This window comes from Notothenia coriiceps, unplaced genomic scaffold (genome assembly GCF_000735185.1).
Source record: "Notothenia coriiceps isolate Sejong01 unplaced genomic scaffold, NC01 NC01_scaffold00028133, whole genome shotgun sequence".
Classification (NCBI taxonomy): Eukaryota; Metazoa; Chordata; class Actinopteri; order Perciformes; family Nototheniidae; genus Notothenia; species Notothenia coriiceps.
Genome location: NW_011360834.1, coordinates 909,450 through 929,851, shown reverse-complemented (window position 1 = coordinate 929,851; position 20,402 = coordinate 909,450). Strand labels below are relative to the sequence as shown.

Genomic DNA, 20,402 nt, shown 5'->3' with positions numbered 1-20,402 from the left:
AGCACTTGGCACATTTAATAAAACAACATCATGGGATCTCAGGCAGTAAGTACTTTCAATTCGTCGAGAGATCAGAGAGCAGATATAAAAAGGTAGTTTACCCAACATGGCTTAGATGGGAGTGAGGTGGTGTTTATGTGAAAGTGACAAATAGTATGAACATCTGAAGCTTCTTAAAGGCTGAAGCTAAGGGGGTTGGATTTTGTATTCATAAAGAAGATAACCATCATGCCGTTCTATGAGATGAACACCAGTGATGTTTTGGTATGATTTTGAAACTGCACGAGGTGGACGTGTAGAATATTTGGCTAAAAGGATACGAACATTGACAGCATCAGCGTCTGTGCTCAGCAATCTCTTCACCTCCTTTTCCACATCAGGAGATTCAATGTACTGCAAGAGAGAGAGAAAGAGATTGGGTTACAAGGAGTGTTAGCGGCATCTATCTCGCTCTCTATCGCTGCGTCTCTCCCACACACACACACTCAAAGGTAGCAGCTGGCCACATGCCAGAAAGCACATTAGCGATTAAAAACAGAAGGGGCCAAATCAATATGCCTCGGCTGTGCACCGTCAGAGATTTATTCAGAAGCCAAAGTAGAAGTGTAGTGCTCAAGCACACTCGCTTTCACTTTGATCAAGGCAATAGAGAAATTGCTTTTCTGCATACCTTTGGGGCAAACTAAGATGGAAGGGCTTTATTTATATGTAAATCTTAGTTTTCACTATCACCACAGTTTCTGTTTTATGAAATGTAAATGTGTTGTTGGAAGAGAGCCTAGGAAAGAGATGGACAACCAGACGCTAAAGAGATGGATGAGAGAGGGGAGGGCAGAGCTGAAGGGAAATTAATATGTCAAAAACCTTCTTTTTTGCAGTTTTCCTAAATCTTCTCTTGCGTGTGTTCTTCAGGGGGCAAGTAACTGGAGACAAAAACAACAGGATGAGTTAAGGGGAAACGGCTCCATATCCTGTGAAAGTAAATGTATGGTTCCTGCATTGCTGATGTGCCAAGAGTTCAGCACTGACAGCTGTTAGATATCTGTCTACTTACTGCCGTGGTTCCAAACAAATTTCTTGTCCTTATCTTTGTCCTTCTTCTTGCTCTTGGGGTCGGTTCCAGTTGGCTCCTCTAAAGGAGGGTAAAGGTCTCCATCTAGTGTACATACCAGCATCTAACCCAAGGATGCAAGGAATACATAGTTCATTACTCTGCAGTCTGTTGATTCATGTTGTTAATTAAATGTTAATAAAACTGTTTAATAAATGAATATCACATCTTTCATTTCTAATGCCAGGGTGCTGATCTACCAGGCTTTTTATCCACGTGTCATAATCCATGTATCCTGTAGGTAAGACGTCCTGAATGTAATGCCACTGCAGAGGTTTACCTGGCAGACATCTGCAGTCTTGTAAAATGTCTTCTTGTCCACGGTTTTCAGAGACTCAATCATACAGGGCAGATCCACCAGTTTGCAGGCCAGAGGGACGCGGTCGACTCGCACTATGCCGTGACGACCATCAGCTACGAATGAGAGGGACCACATCATTCGTTATAATGGCATGTTGTGTGTGAGATAAGCATTGTCATTAGGACACTGCAGTCACTGTTAAGGTGAAAAGTGGTTAGTACAAATGGTTCTCAGACATCTAAAGATGATTAGGTCATGAAGACCATGACACTTGAGTTTGAGGATCATTGTAGTAAGTAATGTAGTGTAACAAAACTGGATAAAAAAAAAAGGCCATTTTCACATATTTGCAGTTAAAACTATTTTGAGAAAATGCCAATGTTTGTGAATTGAAATATATCAGTACCCTAAAAATAAACTACAACAAATACAAAAGATTAAACATCTTTCACTGTAGGAATACTTTCACATATTCTGTACTGAATTTTAAATCAATATAATTACATCTTTATCAATAGACAGCGATAAGATAAGATAGTGATTAGTAAGACAAATTAAAGTGTTGTTTCAACAGTAATGTCACACAGGTCGGACACAAAAACCAGGACTAAGAGCACCGAGAAATGTGCTTACGATGCAACTCGATGGTGAGTCTGTCTTTAATGTTCTGGCTGCTTGACTGTGCAATCCTTCTTACTGTCGAGGCGTACTCCTGTAAAAGATACATGTTGAATCCACATCATTCTCAGCAAATGATCACATGGGATTTTATAGAAATAATCTGTTTCAGTTTGTCTCACCGAAGGAAGCCTCAGGACAAACTGACTCTCCAACTCATAAGGAGCGTCCTCCTTATTCTTTGAGCCGGCCTTCCCCACTAGAATCAAAACAGACCAGCATGAACACCATGGTAGAAAAGCTTCTCAGTATTCAGGTTATTTACTTAAGTATAAGTATCAATATTATAGTGCGAAAATACTCTCTGCTACAATTAAATGTCCTGCATGCAAAATTGTATTAAAATACACTTTAAGTACCAAAAGTAAAATGAATCATTATGCAGAAAGGCCTATTTAAGCAGCATATATTTTAAATGATTGTATTATACTTATTGATGCAATAATGTTTTCCTCACTTCAGTCTTGTAATTGGTAAACGTGTGGTATTTGAATTACTTGAATTACTATTGGGTGGCTTAACCTTCAATACTATATGATAATGTGTTTGTTGATTTATATTTTTACTAATAACATAAGTCTGCAAAGTAACTAGTAACCAAATATGTTAAATAAATGTAGTGGAGTAAACAGGTACAACATTTTCAGACCAATTGTAGTGGAGTAAAAGTATAAAGTACCATGACATGAAAGTAATGTAATAGTAAAGTACAAGTACCTATATGTGCAATGTACATATTGACATTCCACCACTGGTTCGTCATCATTATACCTTACAGGCAACACTATCAAGACGGCTCTCAAGATGAATAGTTATTATTAGTTAAATAAGAGGCAGACTTAATTAGTTTGAAACATCATAGTATGAATGTAAGACTGTGTTTAGCAGATGTTTAAGTCAAGTGAGTGACCAAGGACGAGTTGAGTAAAGTACGCACAGTGGTGTAAAGCAACTAAGTAGTTTTACTCAAGCACAATTTTAAAATAATTGTCCTTTACTTTTTATTTCAATGTTACCTACTTTGTTTTCCTACCCCACTATAATTCAGAGGTAAATACTGTAGTTTTATTCCACTACATTTATTTATTATTATTACATTTAGTTACTTTGCATATTTTAATTAATGATTTGAAAAACAATCAACACCTAAATAACACTTACAGTTCCAAAGCTACACTGCAGTATACAAAGTAATACAAATTGGCTGCATCTTTACCAGCTTGGATAAACAGCTTCAATAATTATAATCAAAACATAATATGTATATTATTCGGAAATGGGCCAATCTGCAAAATTAGTACTTTTACTTTTGGTACTTTAAGTATATTTTAATGATCATACTTTTGTACTTTTACTTGAGTAACATTTTGATTGCAGGACTTTCACTTGAAACAGAGTATTCCTACACTGTGGTACTTCTACTTTTACTCAAGTACAAGATCTGAGTACTTCGATCTCCTCCTCTGGGTACGCCTGAATCAACGTTACACATCTTTTACTTTACATACCGTTAACAAGCAACCGGTGTATGATGCTACAGACAACCCTGATGAAACCGTAACTAACTAGTGAACACTGTTGTTCATGTCTACAGCAACATTATCTTAAAACGTTCCACTTGTTACTTGTTCTAATGAATTGATTTCAACAAAATTGCATTAGCGGGGACGATATGTTTACAAAAGAGGGTTCTTCTAACGTTAGCTATCATTAGCTTAGCAGTTAGGCTAAACAATTACAAAGGCTTTTAACGTACCTTTCACTTTAGATGTCATCTTCGTTGCTGTAATTTGGACAGTAAAGGGGCCCAAATCAGCTTAAATCGTAAAAAAGAATGCCCAAATATGTTGGGTTTGATTAATAGACAACACAGCTTACCAACACGAAGCTGACATTAACATGGCTGAGAGAAATATGGGATGGTGATTGTGTTGACTAGTGCTACATTCAGGTACTCCTCGGACATTTCCAACATTTCTAACATCTATCAGCACACTTTCCAGTACCCGACCAAAAAAGAAGATAAACGGTATTGCCCTTTCTCAGAGACACTTCATACCTTCCAGTATATCTCTGTTAAATAACCACAAAGAATATGATAGATGTTATCATTTTGTTGTAGAGTACTAATGTGACACATGTTAGAGCACTACGTTGTTTAACAGCATTGTCTTTTGTTGGTATTGTATTTGACTTGCAAACTAACTATCCAGTATACACTTCATTGCATTTCTTCAATCAAATTAAATTAATCACATTTTCTACTGGACAGAAAAAACAATGCTAGTTTAGCTAGCTTATGTGTAATTTCCGATAATTCCGAACGTCACATTTAGTCTCGTCTAGTTTTCTGTATCGCGAGACTTGTTAGACAGATCTGTTTCGGGGGGAAAATACATGGATGTATAATAACAACATATTAGGGAAAATATCATACTAAAATATATTGTGTTTAGAATTTTTTTAATATTACGGTTATCTGTTTTCATGATGTTAGACGTATTCATAGGTTGTACTATGTGGTAGTAATAAATAACGCCCTGGATAAAAAGATGTGTATTTTATCGATTTTTGACAACATATGTTGTATTAAACAACACATATTTAATGTTGCACATATTAGTGCCACGTTGATCAAATAAGAGAACTAGTTAATAATAGCTATTTATTTTTTACTTCCTGTAAAAAATAATGAAAACAGTAGATTTCATAATAAGAGTCCTCAGTTAGAACAAGTAACACCAGATATGGAAACACCCAATTTAAAAAAGGCCAAATAGATGACGTTGTTCATTCACAAATTGGATAAATTACACATACGCTGATAATTATGTTCAACGGTTTATTTTAACAAGCGACATCATGACATGGTGCTTTTACATCGGAAAAAACATTGAACACTTTCTGGAAAAAAGTAGTTTTCACTTCCGGGCCGGAATCGACTGCTCTGTTGCTGTCGTCTTTCTGCTCTCTTCTCCCCCCAGTTCGTGAAGCACATTAGGACAAAGTTTGCTTTTATCCACGACGACACTGCAGCATTTGACTGCAAAAAAAGCCGTCATGGTGTTTAAATTCACTGTCAGCAGCGCCTGGAGGGCAACGAGGACGCTGTGGCTTCTCATGCTAGTCACTGTGTCTGTGAGCATCTGTGTTTGCCGAGCAGCATCTTCTCTGGAGGAGGACAGTGCCATGGAGAACATCGTCACAGAGAAAAGGGCTGAGGAGAGCCACAGGCAGGACACCGCGGACCTGCTCATCTTCATCATGCTCCTCACCCTCACCATCCTCACCATCTGGCTGTTCAAGCACAGGCGCTTCAGGTTTCTGCATGAAACTGGACTGGCCATGATTTACGGTGAGATGCTCCACCGTGACCGAGAGACGTCATGAGAACGATCATGATGAGGATGTTGTGAATGGTTGCATTTCAATAACTAGATCTGCTCTACAATCCCCGGAAATAAGATATGAAGCTGTGGCGCATGTTGGTACATTTAGGAAATAACAAGAGACTGAAGGAAATAACAACATAAGGCAAACTACACACTGCAAAAAAAAAATCAATCAAAAATCACAACAGATGAAGAAATCTTTCCTCCTAAAGGACAATGTCAAACCAATTTGTATAACTATTTTACTGCCAAATGTAAAACACTGTTACAATAACCTGCAGACATCTTGTAGTATTACCTTGAGTAGTATGGTGGTGATAGTTTCATATATTAAGATATGTATATATACCCAATCTTGATAACAACAAAATAAAATAGTAACTAAAATCCCAGAAAATCTGACTTATTTTCAGGGAATACTTGTAATATTGCCGTTTTGTTTTTACATCACACTAGACATTACTTCAAGTTCAATGGGATGAACAAACTGTGTATTAGAAACACTTCTAAAGCGTTCTACATAGATTAACACCACAGACTATAACATTGAAAAGCGTTCAGAGACATGCAAAAGTGGCATGTGAGGAAAATAACTAATTTCCGATAATGGGCCTAATAGAGATATTCGGTGGCCTGTTCTATACCTAATTGGGTATAGCAGTATAATGGTTCCAGATAGATGCTATAAAGTAACACGCTTTTTTTTACGGCAGTATAAACATCAACCTGCTTGATCTTGAAAATTACATCCAGGCAGCTGTTGTGTTTTGTTTGCCACCCGTTGCATTGAAAAGTAGTCCCAAAATGTCACTTCTCTAAACTGTGGTGTCTAGTAAAAGAGCTCGAAACACACATCATGTCTGGCAGGCTGCACAATGTGTGACTGACTGTTTCCTCCTTTACTGAAAAAACAAAAAAACCCCTGGTTGGACAAACACCACTCACTGGCATCTCTAGGTTGTTGACAACATTATTTAATCTAAAGTAAATAACTTTATGAATGGATGAGAAGTTGGTCATGCTGTTGTAGAATTATGTTTAACTTGCAAATATGTTTTTGCTTGTATAGCCTGTTTTTTTCACAGCAAACATTTGGACATAGTAGGAAAATACACAAAACAAAGATAACAAATGATATATTGTGCAGTACAAACTATTAAACAATAACCCTTTAAAACAACAGCAACCACAACAACGTCACAACAAGTCAATCACAACTGTGTGTCAGTTCCAGGATTGTTGCCTTGCTGGCTCACTGGCTTGGCACACTGGAGAACTTAAATGGCACAGAGCCATCCACAACAGGGTAATCTCTGCCTGCTTGAGAAGTCAAAATGTCTGGTTCTAAAAAGGCCGACATATTCTTAAAAAGTGTGGACATGTTCAAACAGAGCTTGACATCTTGTACTCTATTATATGTTAGTTTTGCCAGGTGGCGACATTCTTATTTTGATAAGCATTTGTGTTTGTTGTCACACAGCATAGCTTCACTCAACATTCTTCAGAGTCAATAATCAGCTTAAAACCACAGCACGATACCTGTGTGGCTGTGCTTTGCTTTGCATTTTTGGATGTACGAGGGCCTTGTTTTCCCAGCTCATATCTGAAAGGGCATTTCATTCTCAAATTCATTTGTTACATGTCATTTCTACACTCAATTTATGCCATCATTGAGTTTTGGCTTTTTGAGGAAGTTGCCTTTTTTTTCAATTGGTTACCACAGAGTCATCTTGCTTTACGTTTGATGCGTCCCTGAAACCAGGCAGTCCCAGAATCATGAACACCATATGTTCACTTCTCTATCAACAATATGTTCACTTCTCTATCAACTTCTCCTTGTACATTTTCCTTGTTGGACTTGGTAGCACATAGAGCTTACATAAATGAACTTTCCCCCTTCGTTCTCCCTCTTTTTTCCCACTAGGTGTACTTGTTGGCGCGGTGTTGCGCTATGGTATCCATGTTCCTCGGGACATTAGCAACGTCACGATGAGCTGCCACGTTAACGCCAGCCCCGCCACCCTGCTGGTCAACGTCAGTGGCAAATTCTACGAGTACACTCTGAAAGGAGAGATCGGTGCCAACGAGGTCAACGACATACAAGATAATGAGATGCTGAGGAAGGTGCGGTCCATCAATTGAGTTTGAAATATTTGATTGGTTGACATTAGATGTTTTACCACACAACCTGTAAAGTGCTTACTGTATTGTTCACAAGAACGTAACACATTCTAATGAATGACTTTGCTTAAGGATCACTTTGATTTTTTGGAGCCATGATTAGCATGTTGTGGTTCAGTGTGCATCTCTGAGGACTGGGATCATTAGGTGCCCTACTTTTGAAGAAAATCATACCCCAAAAACAACAAATGTGTCCTGGAAGCTACTTCATGACGTCCCAGATGTGCCGTTTATGATTAATTCACTTATTTAAATGATCCAAAATGCATCAGCCAAATAGTATCGATGAAAGAAGTAGTCTCTTTTATTGGTCAATTTGAATTATAACAACTATAATGTGATACTGTTTTTTTTTTATGTGACTAAGGTGACCTTTGACCCTGAAGTTTTCTTCAATATCCTCCTACCTCCGATCATCTTCCATGCAGGCTACAGCTTGAAAAGGGTACAGTAGTATTTAAGCTACTCTCCACTATTGCATATGAACTCAATGGGTAAAATACTTTGACCACATTTGATTCCTAATGGCATACTGTCCTCTCCTCATGAAGTTGAACTTGTTTTCATTTTCTTTCAGAGACACTTTTTCCTTAATATGGGATCCATCCTGGCCTACGCCTTCATGGGAACAGTTGTTTCCTGTTTTATTATTGGGTAAGATTGTTCATTTGCAAAACCTAAAAGAGACATCCATCATTCTGATTTCCCACATATGTCTCTAAATTGCCAGTCTTTAACGCCAATAAAGCCAGTGTTGTTTATGATGATGTGCTGAACCACCTGCTGTCCCTCCGTCAGGCTGCTGATGTATGGCTGTGTGTTGCTGATGAAGCAGGTGGGACAGCTGGGTGGAGACTTCTTCTTCACCGATTGTCTTTTCTTCGGAGCCATTCTCTCAGCCACAGACCCCGGTGCGTATGCTTATTCTTAGTCCTCAAAGTTTGAATTTGCTTACAAGTTACACTCATTATAACCTGGAGTCACTTTTATGTCTTGAATTGCTCCAAACATGTAGTAAAGGTTCTCACAAATAGTCGAAGACACAAGCAACTCATCATACATTTCAATTGTTTGTCGTTCTGTTATGGAAAAGCAAAGCAAAACAAAAAAGTACAACAACAAAAATGGTCAATTGTATACAATATATTCAGACTGGAACAATCAGCATCATGTCTTTTACAGCTGCCCAGTTCTTGGATTTTGCTTTGATAGACACTATTTTACCCACAATGCAAAGGGAGGATGGCGATGTGATCCACAGCTGGTAAAAAGGGTTTTAAACTGGCAAAGGAAAAAGCTCAGAAAACACAAACAAGTGTTATAAAAACTTGGAAAAACATTTTTGCCTTTTTATTTCCTTCATTTTATTTTCCTAATTTGCAGTTTAAAGTCTGTCAGTGCACGTTTTGATTTTTTTTCTATTTTCAATAAAGGGACTATAATAAAAATTGAATTAGAACTGAATGTTGGGCACTGACATGGACTTTTACAGTGTTAATATATGTATGTGATCGACACAACTCTTGACATGACTCTAGCATGCAGAAGACCAGAGGGATTGAGTGTGTTCTTTTTGTTCACAGTGACGGTCCTGGCTATCTTCAACGAGCTGCAGGTGGACGTGGACCTCTACGCTCTGCTGTTCGGAGAGAGCGTACTGAACGATGCGGTTGCCGTGGTTCTGTCCTCGTAAGTTGTTTTGAAATCACATCACTCTCGAACCATGAGTCTGCATGTAACCCTGTCCAACTTCAACGCACACACAGCTGCTCCAATGAGAGAAATGTTCAAGTCATGCCTTTGTATGGATCCGCAGTGACCTTTGAACTAACCTATATAATATCATTTTCTCATTAACGCTATGCTTAACACAAGGTGGTCCAACATCATTTTTATCTCCTCCTCTACGTCGGACTCCACAGAATTATAAATATCAGGCGCAGTGGAGGGGCCGGTCCCCGCAGCGAGACTCAGCCCGGCCCACTGAGCGGGTGCACTAAGTGGAGCATGGCATTGTGGGCCTTTGCGGTGCCTTGGGACAAACATGAACAATCACCAGCCATTTGTTTTCTCAACTCTGGCTTATTCAACCAGAGATGCATTTATTCATACTTTTGGGGTTTCTTGTAAATGGTTTTGTGGTGTTTTGAGTCAGCACATTCATATTCCTATGATTTTTTTGGAGATACTGTAGGCCTATATACAAAAGCCAGAGAGAAGGCAGGGTGCCAGGAATGCTTGTAGACAAAATGCCTGGTGATTTGTTTTGTGAGTGTGGGGGCTGTGGATGTAGACTGCATACATAAATATATATCCCTTTCAAAGCATTTTATCGCAAAAGTACCTCAGCAGAATATTTGTTTCACTTTTTTGAATAACTTTCGTGCTGAATTTTGAGTTATTTTGCTGCGATACAATCCTTCTCATCCCAGCTTAAAGATATTCGACCCAGGTTTGATGCGAGGTTTGATCTTTAAATATGTCTTTTGTTCATTTGGTTGGATGATGGTTCAGTGTTGACTACCACCTGACATCAAGTCGATGGATTACACATTTAATCTTTAATACTGTGCCGTTCACTGTAGCTACCACACAGATATGTCAATGAGCAGCCTTTCAAACATTGGAAGTGTTATAAAGACATTTTCATAAACCCAAACAAGTAGCTCTGTAGTCTTTCTCTCCGGAGAAAACATGGTTGTTAACCTTGTAGAAAGAAAAGTAATGATGTTGAATGTTTGGCAAAAAAAAACACGGCCCCTCTCTTCTTGTTGTGGTTGGTTGTTAAAATAACGTGTAGTAAGACCAGAGCGTTTATTAAGTTTCATCATCTTTTGTTCCAACCCGGCACAAGATCTTTGGGAAATAGTGGATGCATATTGGCTTTAAAGGCATTGACAATTTCATTGAGTTATTTTAAAGACAAACCCCACATCGATCCTTATACTCTGTCATGCTCCCACTTCACTTTATATGAACCACCAGTCAGAATCAACAAGTACCAAAGCAATAATCAGAGCAATACAGATAATGTTCTCAGTGTATTGAAGGTACAAAGTGAAGCCACCCAGAACAAGTTACCTTAGCAAAATATCTTGACCATAGCATCAACTCACCTGCACGACATGCAGTCCAAAGAATAGATGACATATCTTTACTGTTTAACACTGCAATTTCACTCAGAAAGTGTCATGCTTAAAAGTTACTAAGTTGATTATTAACACCGAGTCACATTCGATCCAACATTCTGACTTCTATATTGCTTTTATCTTTATCAGAAGAAGTGTGCTGTGTTTGATGTGACTGCTCTGCTGCCCTTGCTCTAAGCCTGAGTCTTTACTGCAGACCTGCATTCTGCTGCCTTTCTCTCGCCCTCTCATGTTGATCTTCAGCTGTATCTAATAAAGAAATAGAAAAGCATAAAATATATTCTTAAAAATAAGAGGGACCTACTTTAGGCGAGGAGTTTGCTATTTACAGACCAGGTTAGGAAGTTACATCATGTTGTTCAAGCCTTCTGCCTTTTGTGAACGCAGTCCTTTACTTTAGTTTGATAAGCTGTGAAGTGAGTTTTGTTCAAGTTTGTTCATGATTGACTCTCTCTAACTGTTCTTTGGATCAGGTCTATAGTAGCGTACCAGCCACAAGGGGACAACAGCCACACGTTCGAGGTCATGGCGCTGCTGAAGTCTTTCGGGATGTTCATCGGGGTTTTCAGCGGCTCCTTCGCACTCGGAGTGGCCACCGGAGTCGTCACTGCTCTCATATCTTTTCTCTCATTTAATTATTCATTCAATTATTCATTCATTCATATGTCTCCCAACAGTTTTCGTAGATGCTTTAACATGAATTGATTTTGCAGTGTCTTTGTTAAACTCCTTGACTTCTTGTCCGTACGTCACTAAGTTCACTAAACTGAGGGATTTCCCGCTGTTGGAGACGGCTCTCTTCTTCCTCATGTCCTGGAGCACGTTCCTGCTCGCTGAGGCCTGTGGCTTCACAGGTAACACACACACACACACACACACACACACACACACACACACACACACACACACACACACACACACACACACACACACACACACACACACACACACACACACACACACACACACACACACACACACACACACACACACACACACACACACACACCTGGTTTATAAATGTAGTTGCACGAACTGTTGCAGCTACATTCAAGTTTAAAAATCTAAATTTAAATATTTATGTTCAATATCATCAAAGTGTTGTAACTTCACTTTTCAAGTTCTGTTATTATCATTCATCTGCAGAACGATTTCAGTCAACCCTTTTTGGCAATGAACATCTTGGAATGCAGTATCCCTCTGAATATGCTCATGAAATATGTATTTTAAAAAAAAGGACATTTGCAAAAGTAAAGGCAAAATGACAGACTAAGACATAACAACTGTGCAAGTTCAAATAAGGGGCAACATATATATACATCAATCAAATCTAAAATAAAGTAATATGGTACTCAGTATTATAAAGTATACAACATCCAGTCATTTACATACAGAGATGCAAACAGGAATGTCGTTGATGTTTGTGTGTAAGTAATAATCTTCTGTGTCTCCGGTGTGTTGCAGGTGTGGTCGCGGTGTTGTTCTGTGGCATCACTCAGGCTCACTACACCTTCAACAACCTGTCTCCTGACTCCCAGGACAGAACCAAACAGGTCAGACACCACTGCTCCATCTGTTTCTATGGTTCCTCCATGTTTGTGTTTATTTTGAGAGGAGTACAAAGAATTATAAGTGGCATTTTATTAGTGGCTTTTTTTTTACAAAAGTATCACACAGCTATCAGACGTTTGTACATTTACACACTTTAACTTTGTACAATAGTCATAGGTTTGCTGCACTTATGTACTTTCTGATGTATTCGTTTCAATTCACCTGTTGATTGATCTATTGATTTGATAGATTAAAAAAGAGACATTTTATATTATATAATTTATTCTTCTCCACATTCCTGGTTACCCTCAAAATGTGTATCTACATTTCCATCTAAGCTAAAACCCTTTTTTCTCATTCCTCTCAACAGTGTTATTCTAAGTGTTAAGGTGACTTCTTTACAAGTATAATGATACCAAATAACTGCATTAGTACGTGCACTGAAATCGTAAGCTCCACTGCGGTCAAAGCAAAGGAAGCCAGGTGTATTTTGAATCTCTTCCCCTGTGTTTCTGAATGTCATTTGGTTGCTTTTATCTCAATCAGTCGATGTTGTTTTTCTGTGTTGCAGCTGTTTGAGCTGCTGAATTTCCTGGCAGAGAACTTCATTTTCTCCTACATGGGCCTGGCCCTCTTCACCTTCCAGAGCCACGTCTTCAATCCCATGTTCATCGTGGGAGCTTTTGTATCTTTTGCATAACTTGGTGCTCCCAAAGCCTGACGTATCACACCATGTAACTAAGATGGAAGTATCAGTGCAGGAATCTGGACCTGACACTCATTTCAGCACTTTTAAGTTGCAGAGGAAGAGTGTTCCCACGGTATTGCCGTCAACCACCAAGCGGTAATTGATTTGAAGAAGCAGTAAATATGTTTGGCAAAGAGTGAGGAGACTTCAGTAGCTCTCTGTGTTGTCCTCCTTTCCTTAACCTCATTCTCAACCAGGTGGCTGTGTTCATTGGAAGAGCTGCAAACATCTACCCTCTGTCGCTGCTTCTGAATCTGGGCCGACGCAACAAGATCAGATCCAACTTCCAGCACATGATGATGTTCGCAGGTTAGTGGTTTACAGATTGGAGAGGACATGTTCATAAGGGTAAAAACATTTGGGTGAAAGTGAGACCTTTTTGAGGCTTTTAGAATTCTAAAACCTTTCCTAGTTTCCTGCAGCTCACTGTGGATTAGTGAAAGATAACCAACAGTTGTCACCTGATTTGATTTACTTCCTTGTTTGTGCCCTTCAGGACTCCGAGGCGCGATGACCTTCGCTCTGTCCATCAGGGACACGGCCACATACGCCCGTCAGATGATGTTCACCACCACTCTGCTGGTGGTCTTCTTCACTGTTTGGGTTTGTGGAGGGGGCACCACCCAGATGCTGTCCTGCCAGCACATACGGTATGTCTCCTCTTCACCTGTAGGACCCACCAGCCGTGGATCTTAGAACAGCAAACTCCTTTTGAAATGTTTAAAAGTCAATTGACATCCGATCTTTTTAATATGGCTTTTGATTTTGTTTAACTTTCAATTCTCACTGGTATCATTGTCCATGTTTTAATGTATTTTTTCCGTTTTGCTTTAAAAAAAAAAAAAATTCTATTTTAATTTCTTGTCAGCTTTATTCAAGGGCATTTCATTAGGCTCACTGTTGATGTTTTATCTTGTTCTGTATTTATTTTATTATTGTTGTTAGGTTTTCTTTTTGTTCTGCAAAGCATTTTGAGCTGCTCTGTGCATGAAAAGTGCTATGCAAATAACGTTTATTATTATTATTATTATGATTATTCCTGGGTCAAACTGGATTTGCAGCTAGTATTTTTGAACATTGGAGAGGTTTAATGTGTCAGGATAATTTCAGATAACGTCAGAGAAATGTTCTAATGCTTCTTTTGTCCAGACTTCCTGACCCCAATGTTTAACATTTCCCTGGGATTACAACTCTAAATGTCTTTCTATTTAACCTTTGGCTCTGGTGAATGCTCGAGCTTTTTTACAGCACGCCAACATTTTCGCGCAGCCTTTCCTCTCAGGAACTTGCTAAACGGGGGAAACAAGCTTCACAGTTTATACTTGCAACTGACTGACATCTGCTTGTTTGTTCTTCCACAGAGTGGGAGTGGACTCTGATCTAGATAACTCAGTAAGTGTGGCCGTTGAAATACGTATTGCTTCAATGTGACTGTAGGAATACAGCTTAACCACATTTTCTGTGCTTTTACAGTCGAGTATCACTGACGGCTCAGAGAGAAGAAGCACCAAACAAGAAAGTGCCTGGCTCTTCAGAAAGTGGTACAACTTTGACCACAAGTATCCTTCTAAGACAGATGATTGGTTTTCATCAATGTCTTTAACTTCAAGAAACATACTTTTATTTCGTCTCTTGTCTCACTTGACAGGAAATCAAAAAAAAAAAGTAGTCTGTAAAAAAGAAAACAGTGGAAATCAGTCATGAAATAGCATAACAAAAACAGGAATGTTATTCAGTATTAAAAACCAAAAACTACAAAGCCTTTGGTTTGGATAAAGAATAAATTATGACTGAGAGTACTGAGAGTACTACTAGATGCATCAGTAGTTCTCAGCGTCAGTCAGCAGAGGGAGCACCATGTACAGACTGGAGGACAGATGACTCACTTTTAATAACTGGGTAGAATGAAGGTCATTAATGTAAAAGACCTAATTCAATTACTTACATTTGGATGATTTTGCCCTTTAACCTTTTTAATACACTGTCAGCATTTATGAATCACACTATACAGGAATATTATTGTTCCTTTGTTGTGTCTTACCACTCTCCTTTAGTGCTTGTTGTCTATGTATTTTGTCCTTGACTCAAGCCCCTCTCCAGCTACGTGAAGCCCATCCTGACTCACAGCGGCCCCCCCCTCACGGCCACGCTGCCCCCCTGCTGCGGACCCCTCGCCCGCTTCCTCACCAGCCCTCAGGCCTATGAGGTCAGACAGGGGTTCATATGGGAGCTATTTGTGGCCGAATTGTGTTTGTGAAGTTTTATTCTGTTTTAACCAAAGACAAAAAGATACTCTGGTGAGTCATGAAGCAAAAACATTTCAGTTGAGAAATGTATCAGGGCAGACGAGGGAACGAGAATAGATTTGCAAACCTTTTATTAGTAAAAATGAAAGAAAAAAATGAATATAGAAGATACACTTTCCCCACTCTGTTGTGATTACACACATTACACACACAGGGGAGGATATACATGCAGAAACACAGAGGATATACATGCAGAAACACAACCACATGCAGATAGGAGAGGTGGCAGAGCAGAGAGGCTGCCAGGTACCCGGCGCCAAGGGAGCAGTTTCGAGGTTAGGTACCTTGCTCAAGGGCACCTCGGCAGTGGCCTTGGAGGTGAACTGGCACCTCTCCAGCTACCAGCTCACTCCATATTATGTGTCGTGGTCCGATCGGGACGTGAACCGGCGACCCTTCGGTTCCAAGACCAAGTCCCTACAGACTGAGCCACTGCCGCCTCACAGAGTGCTATAATAGCATCTTGCACGATATGTCTGGTTTGTGTGAGTATCTGACGTCTCCTCTCTCTCCCCAGAATGAATGCCAGTTGAAGGACGACGACTCCGACCTCATCCTGACAGACGGTGACCTCAACCTGGCCTACGGTGACATCACGGTCAGCACGGACGCGTCAGGGTCCCACACCAGTGGAGCTCCAGCCTTTGCGGGCGCTTCCACCTCGGAGGACTTGGACAGAGAGCTGACGTACGGAGACCACGAGCTGGTGATGAGGGGCACGCGCCTGGTGCTGCCCATGGACGACTCTGAGCCGCCCTTCACAGACCCCCACCACCGCTTACGGATGTGAAGACCGGCTCTCAGAGCAGACCCAGACAAACCGTCCGCCTCACACTTACCCGAGCCATTGAGCAAAGACCAGTACCTGACACTCCTCCTCTTCCTCCTGCCTCATTCCTCTTCTTACCACACTTTTTCTTCCCTGTTTCATTTTCTCACTTCCTCTAGTGACAAATCAATGTCCCTACCTCATTTTCGCTCTGCTCTTCTCACACCTCTCTGGCATCTGCCATAATTGTAATATAGACTTATTTATTTGCAATTCTTTCTTTTGATATTCAATTATCTTAGTTTGGCTTAAAGCGGTGTGTCGGTCACCTTACTGTAGCATTGCAGAGGTCTAGCAGCATGTGTTAGTGTGTAAATGCAAGTACCAACCACTAGCTTATTTGTGGATGTACAGTATATCACCAGAGTACTATAACTTTGATATGCATGCTGAGGATGCTTGTTTTTTTTTTTCTTCGTATGGGAGGCTGAGGGCTTTCTGTGAATTGGGACTGACCTTGAATGTTGCTGACCCAGTGGACGACTTTACTGTAAGTTTTGTTACAATCAAGTGCCTGGGAATTGTAGTTTTAAGCCTGACAACCCATGATCAGCTCTTGTAAGCAGAGCCAGTTCAGGATGGGCGGTAGTTTTCCTTTGTAAAAAAAGAAAAGAAAATACAAAAACTATCCAGACATCTCCGTCCATAAGGTAGCAATATACTCAGTGAGTGTTTGGGCTGTCAGTTTGTGCTATTGGCCTGTAAATAGTCTGTAACAATGTGATGCCACTGATGCAGTGTAACCTGGCAGTGAAAGTTGTTGATCTCTCCCAATGACCTTTGACTGTGACATAGAGAGGGACTTTACACCTTATTTTAGAAGCTGATGTCGCTCACAGCAGATTGAAGGGCTGTTGTTCCGAGATCTAAATTAAAAGAGAACGATTTGTGCCATTTCTGTCCTGCATTTGGACATTTTGTGAAAACAGAACGCAGACGACCTTTGTATTATTTCTGCAACAGAGCTTAATTATTTTAAGCCGAGTCACATTTTTCATAAACATTTAACTTTGTGCATACATTTTCTATTTCAATCGTACATTAATTTAAGACTTTGGATGAACATTTTCTGATTAGAAGAAGTTGAAAAAACATAGAGATCAACCGGACTCTTAAGGAAACTGTTATTGGTTAGTCATTTTTTACCAACAATAAGAACGTAGTACCATGTTACTTGTAAGCACACTAACTCACAATTTTATGAATACGATTAAGCTTGATTTTGTTTTTCATATCAACAACCCATAGATATTCACTTTATACTCATGGAAAACGAAGAAAAATAAGCAAATGTTTAGATTTGAGAAGCTGGACGCAGTGAATGTGAGGCATTTTTGCTTAACAAATGTAATTATTATCAAAGAAAATTGTTTGTCAATCGACTAAACAATAGAGATAAGATTAATGAGGACCATAAAGTCTGTGAAGAAGACGGAAAAGTCTTCCTGATTATTATTTGAATCAATGTATTTCTGATATTAAGCTTGACGCTGCGACAGTTCATCATTATGAGAAGAATAGTTGATGTGCTGGATGTTTCTCTCTGCTGTACACAATTGTGATCTCGAGGGGTTAATGATTGTCGGTCAGCTGTTACTGCGGGTCTTACAGGAAGTGTTGATAGGGTGTCACCGTGGCAACGCTGTATTGATGTTAACTGAAGCCAAAAAACAGTTTGAACGTGTTGACTTATTTTAACACTACCGTTTTGTGGTCTATCGTCTTGGTGAGCTGAATAAACAAATGTTGGTGTTTGCAAAATGGAAGCCCGAGAAGATTAAAGGGTTTCTTAAAAGAGTGAAAGTAATATAAGATAGAAATGAGGAATGGGGGAGGGGTAGTCGGACGTGTGTTGGTGATGATACAGAGGTGGAAGGAAGAGAAGACTTTAAGATATTGCTTTTCCTTCCACAGTTATCTTCTGCTGTGCAGGAACTCCTAATGGAAAGTGTTCACAACTTATTGACACTACATTATCCAGGAAACTCTTTTCTTTCTACCATTTTATACTTTTTGTCCGTGCTATTATTTCATTTTATTTTGTGTCAGCGAGATTATGAAAAAAAGAAAGCTGAATGATTTGCACTCATCCCTGAAGAATGTTTTATTGTTTTTCCTCTGGTGTTTTACCTCACAGCTGCTTTTATATGATTTTCCTTTATGTTCTGAGAGGTTGTTGAATAATTAGCTCATTTAAATCAGTTTAATGAATCTTGATCAGTAGACGTTGAGTTGGTTTATTGATATTTCTTTGTAAATAATTCATTCCACATTGCAGTGACCACAGAGAAGGATATATACAAGTCATTTTATACTGTTGTTTCATCTCATCCATTCAGGTGTTAGTTTGATGCTGTGGACACGACTTCTACAGAGCATGAATCATTCATCTGAAAGGAAGAACATATATACAAGCAGAGTGTGTGCCGCTGATCTTCAACTGACATGTGAAATAATGTGAAATCTGCAAAAGCTGAAATGTTGGTGTTTGCGTACTGCTCTGCCAGCGTCTCTCTGTTCTCTGTTCTCTGAATGGTGACTTGTGATCGACTTTTATCGTTGGAAATCCTGTCTGAAGTAGCTGACCAAAGAGGCCTGCTGTGCTTTGTGTTTTCAGACAGTCCACCCTATCTTTATACTGCAAACTCTCTTTCTCTCTCTCTGTGTGTGTGTGTGTGTGTGTGTGTGTGTGTGTGTGTGTGTGTGTGTGTGTGTGTGTGTGTGTGTGTGTGTGTGTGTGTGTGTGTGTGTGTGTGTGTGTGTTTAAACATTCACCAAGTTTAAAAGTCTTTCTTTATGTCACGTTCAATGGACCTCATTTAATGAAACAAGAAAATCAAAAATTATTGAATATAAAGAATTGTATCCCAGATGGAGGCAGAGTGGTGTTAATATGAAAGCCACACCCTGCACAGCAAAAGACTGATGGCATTTTATTCTCAGGCACGATTTGTGCCAGATATCAGGTAACATGTTCCTTATATGGGCACAACTCCCTCCAGTAGGCTCAAGAATGTCTGTATAGTGGAGTAAGTCCAGGGAGGAAATAGCTGTTTTAAAGGGACACTTAGCTCTTTGGCTTGTGTGGATAATAATAGAGGTCTCTCAGCAGCATTACACTTGATTTCCTCACATTTCTTCATTTTGTCGAATGCGTCAAATCAATCAAGGATCATTCCACCATTTTCACACTCATAATAAAATATGTAATGCTTTTAAATAAAGCAAAGAGTTTCACTTACAAGGATTTCCACAAAATGAGGCTCTTGACATACATACCAGATGGAGGTTTATGCTGTGCATCCTCTGTTGCATTTAAATGCATCCTCAATACTGGATTCTTTAGGGAAATGCTAGCCTGCCATTATTCTTGGAAATGTTCACAGTGAAATATCTCCAGCCAGATATGTAAAGGACACTCACAGATTATAAACATCTATCCAAAGTATCAACAGTGAAATGGGGTAATGGGTTACCAAGTGTAAGCTTTTTTACAAGTAGAAAAAACAACATACTTGTTGTCAGAGTTGTTTATAAGAGCCTGGTCACCTTAAACACTACAGACTTGACCTTAAACCTTCCCTTCATCTCTTCATGCTGACTTTACAAACAAACGAATCCTCCCTCTCACCTTAGAGTCAGATGTTTCCTCTGGATCCTTGGATGGAGCTCTGAGAGCTGTTTAGTCTCAATGACAGCTGAAATTAAAGCTGGCATCTGTTTAGAGGATCACTTTTTGGGCATGTCATCATCTATTTGTAATTGTAATGGCTTAACTTTGAGGGTTAAGTGTACAGGGCTGCATGTATTTACTTTGGTGCTAAGACTGAGTCATCTTGATTCTTCTTTTCATTACCAAAGAAGGAGAGGAGTGAGGAAGGGCAAACGTGTGAATAAGTTAGACCATCTTTAATAGACACCAGAAATGTTTACATATTAAAACAATGAAACATAATAAATGGAGATCAGCCTAGCTCTGACACAGACAGGCCATTATTAAGTCTGCCTGCTCGTTGATGCAGAAAAGTTATGACTTAATTGTTTTTTCTAGAATCCCGTTTGCTTCGAGTGCCAATGAGAACTTTACTAAGAGATCTTGTAAATTCCTGGTTGAGGTCATTATTTATGAGAGCTTGCAGAGGTTTGGCTCATGTCC

General features: G+C 39.4%; 2 protein-coding genes across 3 annotated transcripts in view; one reads left to right on the top strand and one right to left on the bottom strand.

Annotated features, from left to right (window-relative positions):
• The window catches only part of taf7 (TAF7 RNA polymerase II, TATA box binding protein (TBP)-associated factor), a 9,379-nt gene extending 5,362 nt beyond the window's left edge, over positions 1 to 4,017 (bottom strand). Inside the window, exons 1-7 of the mRNA XM_010785651.1 lie at positions 3,847 to 4,017; positions 2,213 to 2,289; positions 2,046 to 2,124; positions 1,392 to 1,525; positions 1,055 to 1,175; positions 865 to 923; positions 321 to 393 (exon numbers count right to left, since the gene is read on the bottom strand). Coding sequence (XP_010783953.1) covers positions 321 to 393; positions 865 to 923; positions 1,055 to 1,175; positions 1,392 to 1,525; positions 2,046 to 2,124; positions 2,213 to 2,289; positions 3,847 to 3,865 — 562 coding nt within the window. The 5' untranslated portion in view covers positions 3,866 to 4,017. The remainder of the gene's footprint in view (positions 1 to 320; positions 394 to 864; positions 924 to 1,054; positions 1,176 to 1,391; positions 1,526 to 2,045; positions 2,125 to 2,212; positions 2,290 to 3,846) is intronic.
• A 931-nt stretch (positions 4,018 to 4,948) lies between these two features.
• On the top strand, positions 4,949 to 18,961 carry slc9a6a (solute carrier family 9 member A6a). Of its 2 annotated transcripts, XR_799718.1 has the most exons (17): positions 4,949 to 5,445; positions 7,407 to 7,606; positions 8,031 to 8,108; positions 8,241 to 8,317; positions 8,462 to 8,574; positions 9,247 to 9,352; positions 11,286 to 11,427; positions 11,561 to 11,666; positions 12,277 to 12,365; positions 12,935 to 13,048; positions 13,309 to 13,420; positions 13,608 to 13,761; positions 14,473 to 14,503; positions 14,585 to 14,670; positions 15,212 to 15,317; positions 15,935 to 16,736; positions 18,586 to 18,961. XR_799718.1 is itself a non-coding variant. In XM_010785652.1 (16 exons), the coding sequence occupies exons 1-16, from the start codon at positions 5,151 to 5,153 to the stop codon at positions 16,205 to 16,207; spliced, it is 2,082 nt and encodes a 693-aa protein (XP_010783954.1). In that variant the 5' UTR covers positions 4,949 to 5,150; the 3' UTR covers positions 16,208 to 18,041. The 2 variants fall into 2 exon arrangements, 1 of the variants encoding a protein (XP_010783954.1); XM_010785652.1 differs by lacking the exon at positions 18,586 to 18,961 and having other exon boundaries at positions 15,935 to 18,041.
• Positions 18,962 to 20,402: the final 1,441 nt, after the last annotated feature.